The sequence below is a fragment of the Buceros rhinoceros genome, unplaced genomic scaffold (assembly GCF_000710305.1).
Source record: "Buceros rhinoceros silvestris isolate BGI_N320 unplaced genomic scaffold, ASM71030v1 scaffold6740, whole genome shotgun sequence".
Classification (NCBI taxonomy): domain Eukaryota; kingdom Metazoa; phylum Chordata; class Aves; order Bucerotiformes; family Bucerotidae; genus Buceros; species Buceros rhinoceros.
This window is the reverse complement of record NW_010387801.1, coordinates 135,966-146,688: the sequence shown is the minus strand read 5'-3', so window position 1 is coordinate 146,688 and position 10,723 is coordinate 135,966. Positions and strand designations below refer to the sequence as shown.

At 40.3% G+C, this 10,723-nt stretch overlaps 1 protein-coding gene across 1 annotated transcript in view; it reads right to left on the bottom strand.

Moving 5' to 3' along the window:
* Positions 1-4,089: 4,089 nt before the first annotated feature.
* The window catches only part of KCNQ1 (potassium voltage-gated channel, KQT-like subfamily, member 1), a gene marked incomplete at both ends in the record, with an annotated part of 141,638 nt that continues 135,004 nt past the window's right edge, over positions 4,090-10,723 (bottom strand). The window contains 3 exon segments of the mRNA XM_010135032.1: positions 4,090-4,151; positions 4,894-4,940; positions 5,589-5,683. Of these exon segments, the coding sequence (XP_010133334.1) occupies positions 4,090-4,151; positions 4,894-4,940; positions 5,589-5,683 (204 nt within the window).

Sequence of the window (10,723 nt, the reverse complement as noted above, 5' to 3'; positions counted from 1 at the left end):
TAAAATATTTAGAGGAGTATCACAGATGACATCAGTATCAGCATGTGTCCAAATGACCAGAGCTTAATTACTCATTCGTTTTGAATATTAGCACAGCAACTGTGCGAGCTTGAACCACCTTGAACCACTTTTCTCTAGATTAAAGAGATAATAAGTCTTGCATAATTTCATTTTAGAGCATTGAGGAAGCGTATACTCCCAGTTCCTGAAAACAAGCTAAGGAGCTGCAGTACCCTCACTGTGGTTATCCATATTCTGTGCTAGATTTGGGTTTTGATGTAATCACATTTCTAAGAGCTGACACTTCAGAAATAGACCACAGAAACCATCATGACTGTTTGTAACACTGCTCTGCAGGCCAGGTCTGTCTGTAGCTATACCCAAGCTACTGCACTTAGATAACATCCTACAGGTTACAGAGAGTACTTAACACTGTGTATAATAAACAATTCCAAAACTAATGCAAAAATTGATGGTTTTTCATTTGTGCTGTGGTAGGATCTAATGATCTTCAAACAGATAAAATTGGTGCAAATAAACGGATGCGAGTGAAGGCTACTCCAAAGAGGTTCTCTTCTGTGCTGCAAAGACCCACTGGAATGTCCTCTAGACAGGCACAGGGCTCTGCCTCCACAGTCTTCATAACCAGCCCACCGTACAGCCGTGTTCAGCTGCGTGGGGCTGTATGGGTGACCAAATCCAGCAGCAAGCAGCTGCACACCAACCTACCATAGAAAGGGCTATACTGAACAAGACTAAAGTTTACCTGCCCTGGTTATCTTGATTCTCGTGCAAGGCTTGAAGCAGAGTCTTCAAAAAAGAGTGCAAGAAAATGCAAACAGATAAACCCATGCTTTTCCTTTTTGTACCCACTTACTGCTGACCACTGTTTGAAGTACCTGCTAACCTGGAGTTTACACATAGATACCCTGTTTAATAATCCTCAAGCGAGCCCTCCTCCACGACTTTGTCTCATGTCTCTGTTTCTGCTTTGGTTACCAAAGCTTCTGGCAGCAGTGAATCCTACCAGTAATTATTTTTTGCTTTTGTTTTTACCATATATGGCTGATACTTTTATTTTACCATAGCTGGGCAGATGGGAAGTGTTGGACACTGGAAATGGAAATCTGCAGTTTAGCCACTGCAGCGTTATCAGATTGGTGAGAGAAAAGCTATTAAAATGGTATGGCTGCCTAATGACCTAGACTGATGAAGGATGTATTTAGCTGCAGTCCAATTTATAGAAATGGGCATCCTCCATCACAAAGTTCAGCACCAAAATTGCTTCCGTATGCTTGTACTTCAGCATCTGGAAAAAGACTAAGGATTAAATTAATAGGGATACTTAATCTTCCACATGCCTCTTAATATTCCTCCACATCCCCCAGGTTATTACTTCTGCGTTATTGCAAGAATGACATACAAGATGGCTTGGCAGAGGTTCTTTTGGTTTTTATTGATTTTACGTATCTTTCAGCTCTGTTTCTAGGCAGGAAGACAAATCCTCACACACTTATTGCAGGCACTGCCAGTATTCAATACCTGAACTGCCCGGTGCCTGTGCAGCCTGCAAAGTGCTGAATATTTCCACGCCAGGCACTTTCCGAAGCAGTCTCTTCCAACTGATTACTCATTGCTTTAACTGTGCTTTTCCAACACTGGCCACAAAGGCAGATAGTTGGTTGTCAGGCTTTTACCATCAACTTTTCAGCATTATTATTAAATTAAAAATAAAGCCAAAATGGTCCCGTCCTGTGCACGCTGATGTGCAAGAAGGCCATCATCAGTCACAGCCTTTTTGGAAGTTTGAACTGATGGCTATGTTATCCCGGGGAGCACAGTGACTGTTCCCACAGGGTACAGAACACCGTTAACATAGTCTTTCTGACAACTGTCCACAGCCTTCTGCTGCAAGGAGCCCACTCTGATCACAGAGAAGGGGCTGTCAGAAGAACTTGGCTATTCCTGGGGCACACAAAGTGCCATGTAATTTCTTGCTGTTGCAGGAGTGTCCAAATAATTTCAGAAGGCTAAGACTCATTTTAAAAAGACTTACAGGAGGATTTTCAAATGGTCAGATGCTAACACTAGCCTGCTGCACTGAAAACCTGTCCTTCAGAAGCCCGAGATTCAAAACTAATTCACAAACCAAAGAGGATGTAGCTGTTTAAATACGCAGTCAGCTTAAAAAACAGCTGATGTAGATACCCTTCACACAGCGCTCAGCTCAGGAAGGATTTAACTATGTTGAAAGCATACCAGGTACTTCACGGGAAAGAGAAGGCCAGTCCCCAAGAGCAAAAATACCAGAAAACTAGCTGTGGCCACCATCTGCAGCTGCAGCAAAAATGTGATTTCAGGGCTGCCAGCGTGCTGTCATGTATACCGCTGTTTGCTGAGTCCAACCGAAATTCTCTATTTTTAGCCTTTCAGCTACTTTCAGATAAAATTCCTGCAGATAGGACTAGCTGTATAGGGCAGATAACATACAACTCTGAAACCACAGATGACCTCATGCAACTGCAAAGAAAGAAGGGTCTGTTACTTAAAACAAGGCTAAAATTTAACCCAGCTATACTAAATTTACACATGGAGTGTTTTACAGTGCTATTACAAGACATGAAACAACCGTCGCTATAAATTCACGGTGTACTTATTTGTAAGGATGTAAAAAGAGTAATTAATAACCCCAAGCCAGCTTATCTCTGAGCCAGTACACCACCAAAGCTTTCCCAGGCTCCTTGGAGGTTTTACAAATAGCAGCGAGAAGCTATTCCAGCTGCCATTGGAGAATTATTTGTCCAAACTGTAAAGTCATTGCTCTTTGTCACAAGTCACAAGACATTTTTTAGTGTTCCACACTTTAAGTTGACATTAAGGAGAGAAAATAAACAAATGTAACCCAAACTTTCTGGAAAGGGCTTCCACGTGTAAGAACATTTACTAACCCCAGATCTGAGCGAGCGCTGCACAGCAATTTGTCTCTGTGCAGAACACACTGGACCTTCCTGCCTTCCTCTCCACCCTTTCTGTGTGTCACCCTATATACCAAAAGGCACCTGTTCCCTTTAAAATGTCATTTATTTTTGATAGATTGAAGTACAGTTCTGAGTACTGCCATTCAAGTTTTCATCAGTATTTAAGGAGGAATATGTAAGGAACAAGTATGTCACACGCGAATCAATACAGAGCTGGCTGCACCCTTCCAAACGTGTTCCTCACAGCTCTTCTGCTCTGCAGAATATTTCTTCAGAATAAATCCATCACGAGGTTATCACATACTTCCACTTGTGGAAGAAACACGCTGAAAGCTCTTTTCCCCAGGAATAATTTTCACTCCTTAACACTGAATGAACAGTTTAGATACGAGTGAAAGTACAGAAATTCTTTTACCGCCTCACCAAATCACTGTAAGAGATCAATAATGGATTCAAACCCGTTCCTCTTAACTCTCCCTTTCTTTCCTTGATACCAACACAGGCAAACCCATATTTTTTTTTAACAATGACATAGCCTCAACCTGTCATCCAATTTTTCAGGCCCAGCCAGCATTGAAATAAAGGGTTACCAAGCTCTTAACTGTTAATTTGAGATTATAGAACAAGTCTGATTTTTTTTCTGGCTTCACGTCACTTGAAAGGAGAAACTCCATTTGTCAGAGGACAGAACAAGGTTTGCTATCGCTCTCTCTAAGGGATTGTAGGTGGAGTTACATAAATAACAGAGCCATGATCAAAGGGAAATCTTAGGGACCGAAATATACTGAGGTATTAAAGGAACAGAATCTTTATCTATTGTGGAGGAAGGGAGCAGAGCTTTGAGACGTGTAATATATGCAATTAAAAATCAAAACTCCAAGCGAGTCCCAAAAGAGACCAAAATCAATAAAAGTCTGGTTCTTTTCTTATTCTGTTAAAATGAAAAGAAAGAACCAAAAACGCAATTAGCCATAAAAATCACGCTCCATCACCTGGAAAAGCCAGGCATTCACCTCTATTTTAAGCCAAATTTTTCCCCACATCCAATGAAACAAGCACTGTTCGATCACAGACCACGTCCTCATTCACTGCCAGTCTAACTGAGAATTACCTTGTCCTCCACTCGGTTCAGCCTGGCACCAATCGTGTTATTCCCTCGATCTTTGCTTTTCTCTGTGGAACAAAAAACATTTTCAAATTAATATACGGTGGTATAACAAAATAGCAGCAAGCCACAACAGGGTGTGTTTAACTAGCCCACCAACGCAGTGTAACTGAACACCTTTGCCACGCTGGTAGTTCTATTCCTTAAAAAGCAGCGTTTTCTTACTTTTTATAGCATTAGCCCACGCCACGGCTTTTAATAGCCCTTAAGTTTAAGGCTCTTCCAACCTTAATTTTATGCTTTAACCTGGGAGAACAAAACGGTTCCCAATTTAGTTAACGTTTTAATTGCCATTTAAAAACAATCTGCCGCTATGCAAAAGACTCCACAGCCAACCTGAACAATGCATTTGGGAACATTTCATCTTTTTAACCCCTAAAACTATATAGAAATGCTAGTTTGAAAAGTCACTTTAACAGAAAGTTTTCATTAGCCAGACTTGTCACAAACAAACTTAGCACTTTGTGCTCCTTCACCAGCCTCTTTTCAAAGCTATCAAAGCTCTATGCAAATATTAGTGATTTCACAGGAGCCCTGCAATCACAGCACACCATTTTACTGAAAATATGGTGAGTCTCAGAGAGACTAGAGTCAACATTTTGGAAACTTCGGTGAAAGTAGGTGCTTTAAGTATCTAAATAAGATCAACCCTAAAATCTGGCAACAAAATAAAAAGTATTTTAACACATATTTTCCATTAATTATATCCTCATCAGATTAACTTCAGACACATCCTTCGTATTAACTTGCCTGAGACGGAGATAAAGAGAGATGGCTTCCCTATGCATTGGTCCAACCTGCGGAACAGAAAGAATCATTTTTAGCTTTTAGTGACCTGAACCAGCATCTTTAGACAGAGCAGAAGACTTCACAAAGCGAAGTTCAAAGAGTTCTAGTTTGTACTGTATGTGAGGCAGTTGCTTTGGGCTAAGAATAGCTTGAAATTAAAATAACAAGAAAATGGGGTTAGATTTAGATTGGTCTTTAGCCTCTTTCACCACTGTGAAGTTTTACCATGCCCATCGCTTTTCCATGTGAACAACTATTGTTTCTTTCCTTCTGCATCTCGCTTGTGGCATCTATCTGGCATCTCTTCGCTTGCCTGTAAGTGTAATTCTGCCAGAGCAGGTGACAGTATTTCTCTCTGTACGTGCAGCACAGCCCCTAACACACAGGGCTTACAGTGGACCGTCAAAGCTAGCAGGGACTGCAGCGATACACCTAAATATCATGAAACTGTAAGTCCCAATCATCAGATTTTTAACCTCTTTGCCTTTTTCTTCCTGTGTGAAAAGAAAACTTTACTTGAATGCCATTTCACACTCTAACTTGCACAGTCCTACCAATACGGCACCTGTAACCCTGTCAGGGTTTGATCGCTGGCCCTGACCACCGACTTATTGACAAGCAGACCTCTCCTGCTGTGACACTGAACTTTGACGTACCTCCTCTGTAACTCCTTGATCCGCACCATCAGGTTGAGGTGGCCCTGTGAATACTGCTCGATAACGTCTCGGACATCATAGGGCTTTCTAGCTTGCTGTAAAATAAAAATCAAAAACCATGCCTTGAAGCCACAAGGATGTAGGACTGGCCTGTGGTAATGCAGATTTTTTTCAAGTAAAAAAGTAAGTTCTTTTAACCCCTTCTCACACTGTGTAAACATTTGAGGTATTTTGATCGTTGCCACGATCATACATTTTTTGTGGAATGATAGCTCTGATTTCATCCAGCTTTTTGCTACTGCAGCTCTACATGCCTTTCAAGAGACTATCCACTCAACTTGAGAGCAAGAGAACTTGGGGCCAACAAAGTGTATGTAGCACTTTGCTCCAAACTTGTGGTCACTCTAGTTTCCTCTGGAAGTAAGGGTCACCGAACAGCAAAGAGGTCTTTCACAGGCACAAGCCCTTGTTCCCGGTCAGCTGGAGGTCTCGGCTCGGCTCTTACCATGGACGGTTAAAGCAGAGCCCTGGCTGAAGGGGCATGACTGATTTCCTCCTCCAGACAGACTGGCTGAGCTTTCACATCTACTGGGAAAACACTGGTGCAAGGAGCGACAAGGGAGAAAGCTCCGTGTCTGTAATTTGCACTTCAAACACGGGAAGGCCTTAATCTGACCTATTAGTAATAAAACCACTTTTGTGGTATTTGTAGTATTAAAGACAAAGACCATAATTTTAACTAATAAACCAAGACTAAGTGGAAAGCAAGCGAATGAACTTGTTGAAGGGCAGTGACAAGTTAAAAATATCTTAATCCTGCAGCTAGAAACTAGAGTTCAATCACTGCCAAAGCTACAGATGAAAAGCAGCAATGATGCTCTAACACAACAGAGGAGAGAGGAGAATTAGATGGAATAACACCTGAACTTAGAGTCTGGTAGAAAACTTTTTCTTAAAGGTGCTAAACAAATCAAACAATACAGTAAGAATAAATGAACACCCACAAAGAAAGAAATACAATTCAACGACAGCATAAGCCCCTAAGTCTTTCCATGGTTAGTACTGTAAACTGGGTGATATATATAAAAAAATTTAATTCTTTCATTATTTTTGTTTATAAATAAGCAGGAGAGAAATCTGCAAGATCAGCTTGAAACCTCCAGGTTTAGAAGAGCTATTCAGTAAGAATAAAGACGCAGAGCTTTCTCCTGCCATCGTCGTCCTCGGATGCAGGTGTCTGGCAGTAGAAGGAGTCGGTACATCCCTGCCTGTTCTTTATTTCCTGCTTCTTTCACTTTAAAACAAGAACTAAAAACTTGGAGTAAATAGAATTTATGAAAGAAGATTAATTTCTGAGTAGGACAGGGTATTTAATAGTCAGTCCTAATTATTCTGTAATTAATTCTTACTGAAAGCTGATCTTTCAAGAGAAAACACTCTTGATGTTGAAAACACGTGAGTTTTGTAAACAGGAAAAACCTGCAGCAGGCAAGGGGTGAAGCAAAAGTAGAAGCCAGCCCCACGGCTTTCCTTAACTTGGCCAATGCCAACTATCAAATGTGCCTGACTGGCCGCTGCTGTTCCCTGGTAACTCCAGGCGCAGGGAGGCAGAGCCGGGAAAGGGGAATTTCTGGGAAACGTAACTGAATCACAGTCAACCAAAATGGGTAGAACGTCCTTTGAAGCACGGAACACTCTGAACCACATTGTTTAGCACCGCTCAGTACGGAGATTAGAAAAGATTACACACACAATTCATGATTCATACCGTGACAAATGAATTACATAAGATGATGAATTATAAGATAAGATGATAATGCAAGATTGTCCAGTGAAATTATAACAAACCAGGCAAAAGTTCCTCACGTCATCAGCAGAACTGCAACCTGTATTTTCAGTTTATGCTATGTATAGAATATTGGCCATGGTGAAAAATAAAATCCAAGTTCAAAACACAGTTTAGGAGGAAACTGATTTACTCAACAGGAAGAATTTGCCTAGAAAGACAAAAGATTTTAAAAAGACAATGGGTAATCAGATCAAACCCCTGGTCCCTGGTTCGATGGTGGATATCACAGTTGTATCCATGTGTGTGAGTCTTCAGACATTTAGAAACTTCCCTAACTGGAAGTCAAAGGTTATTTGATCATGAATCCAGCTAATGGAATAAATGAGTATGGGGATTTTTTTTCCCTGAAATTCAGTTGTAAGGTTAGACTGTATTAAGACCTCTGATTTAAAACTAATATATGAAATTAATTTTTGGTAGGTGTGAAGTACAAAGCCTAGAAAACCATTCTTTTCTAAGTTCTGTTTTCCCTACCATCTACAGAATCCTTCCTCAGCCATGAGCCATTCCCCTTAACGACGCACAGGACTTGTGCTCACTACTAGTGGAACAGGATCTTTCCTACACAATTTGAAACAGTCCTACTGACTTTATAAGAGCATTTTAAAAGTATTAATTCTTTAAAATATTGTGCTGGATTCTTACATGGACACCCTCATATAGACTACACGGAAATCTGGACTTTAAAATGGAGCATAATTTTCTCCCCTTCTTTTAAAGAGGAAATGATGTCCACATGAGATGCTTCAAAGAATTGCTCTTCACGTCCTTTGAAATATCTTTGTATCCGTGTTTAGCTTCTCTTTATTTATTTTATCTATTTATTTTTAAAGCAGTATAGCTCTGTTTTCTAACTGACTTTTCTCCTTGTGGTGCCATCATTCCCTGTTATTAATTGATCTCTTAAAAAAAAAAAAAATCTATCTAGGCAAATTCAGGCACACAGGTGTATCCTGCAAACAGCTGGTAGGGATTAAGAACCACGCTGGGCTCATGCTGGGACCTATTTTGCAAAATTTTCCTCTTCCTTTCCTTTTTCCTATGCTTCCCCTTGCCAAAAGCTTCAGAGGCATCTCTAAAAAAATACTCCTTTAAGTACTGGCCTTGCAATTATTTATGTTCCAGCTAATTTTAAGCATGAATAGTCCAATGGACTTCAGCTGAAATTTAGGGTTTTTTTAAAAAATATTTATAAAAAAAATAAACTTATATTTTCTTTTAGGAAGATACATTTCATGTAAACACAGTCAGTTCAGAAGGCAAATATCTACCAGAAAATGGCTATGCAGACTTCTTAAATGCTGAAAAATAACAAAGTTAAAACGCATCACCTGCTTTACCTTAATTTCAGATATTGCATTGGTCCGGTTATCAGAAACTGTATAGACATTACTTGGCACATGTCTGAACATTTTAATTTCTTATTATTATTTTATGTGCATGCAATAGAACAAAGCAGATCTGCAACATATTTTTGAGGAAAGAATAATGACAGTGGTTATCTCTATAGTTACAGGAGCGTTTTTTAAAAGCTTCTCGTGGCTTGAATTTCAAGGTGTCTGGGCATTACGTTACCTAGGTGCTTTTGAACACTGTACCTTTGGTATTCTCCACATTTTTGCCCTCAGTAATAACCCTGGATTCAGAAATTAAGAAGTACCAGATATCCCCTGTCCGTTCCTGTTGTGAGATTCTGCTTCTGACAGAACAGCAGCACGTCACTGGTACCCAGGAGTGACTCGAGATACCTTCCACTTCAGCCTAACTTTAGAGCAGCTGATACTGATTGCTCAGGAAGAGAAAAGCTACTAAGAAAGGATGAGAGACAACCTTGTTGAGGGATTTTGTAGATGGCCAGGACCGGGTCTTTTGCAGATGCGAAAGTGAGAGTACAACGGAGAAGCCAGATTAGCAGCCAGGATACCGAGTACAAACAAGTTTTAAGCAGGAGCTGAATAGCCCCATTCTCTTCAGTCAAATGCTTTTTCAGCTTCTATCAAATCGTCTGCCGCAGGGGAGTCTCATTTATTTGCCAGGTGGATAATGTTGCACACAGGGTTCAGGCGTTTTCAAAATCTGTTTTTGACAACTGCCACTTGGGAGGTAGATATATAATGTGTAGATTTCTTGTTTCTAAGCAGTTTAGTTAATACCATGGCAAATATTTTATGATCTAAATTTATGAGAGCAATGATTCAGAGCAAAGGATCACAATCAGGCTTTAGAATGAGAATAAATTAAAGTTGAACAGAACTGGCCAGATTCAGGCTGTTTTTCACAAAACAGCAGTAGACACATCACAGGAACAGGCCACGTCCCTTGTCAGGTTACAAGTGATGGCCAGCAAGTGTTAAGGAGCTGCTGAACTTAATGACTATAGAAATAATTTTCAAGTAGTCCAGACATTGTGCCATTCTTAATTTTAGCCCAATAAAAGTAACAAGTGAAATGTGCTAGCAGAAACTTTCTGAAAGCACTCTCTCCAAGAAGCCATGGGAGATTTCAGCCCAAAGGGAGACAGTCTGAAGGTGTTATACACAACTGAACACATTTCTGAAAAGCTCAGGCAACCTTAGCCATAGATTATGTAATGAATTTTGGTAAAACTAGAAAGATTCAGTGTAGAAAACTGCTGAAGAAATCTGGCAGTGCCTCTAAATTTGAAGGAGGAAGCCAGAATGATGGTTCTGAAGTAGCAGCGAGCATCGCCTTACAGAAACAGTGATTTCTTGGACTGTTAGTCATCATCAGTGTAATCTTTTCGATCCTAAACTCTGTGCCTTTCAAATATGAAGGAAGAAGGACATCCTCCCTTTTTGGGACGGTGTAGATTAAGGGCGGGAAAGCTTTTTAGTCTATTGTAAGCAGTCCTGGCATGGTCACGCATAAAAATGATGTGAGCAGTTAAGGCCCTCTCTTCCTTTGTATTTTCAGTTGTGAAGCCTGTTCTGCAGAGATTGTCCCGTATTAATTCATTTTAAGAAATATATTTCTTACATATATATAATCATCTGGTTTAAGTCAAGCTGAAGGCTGTTGACATGTTTTTATGGGATTAATGAAATTGATTTAGAAATGGCATTCTTAGAAAGTTTGCAGTCAGAATTTTTCATTCAGGGCAGGCAACAAGGTTAATTAGCTACTGTTAAATGCTCACGATATTGCAATATCACAGAGAGTGAAGTGCCACACGTGAAACGTGAGGGCCAGAGGAGTAAAGAGAACCGATACCCGCCAAACCGGGAAGGAGGTCTCTCGCCTACGCAAAGGGGAGATGGGCAAAGGA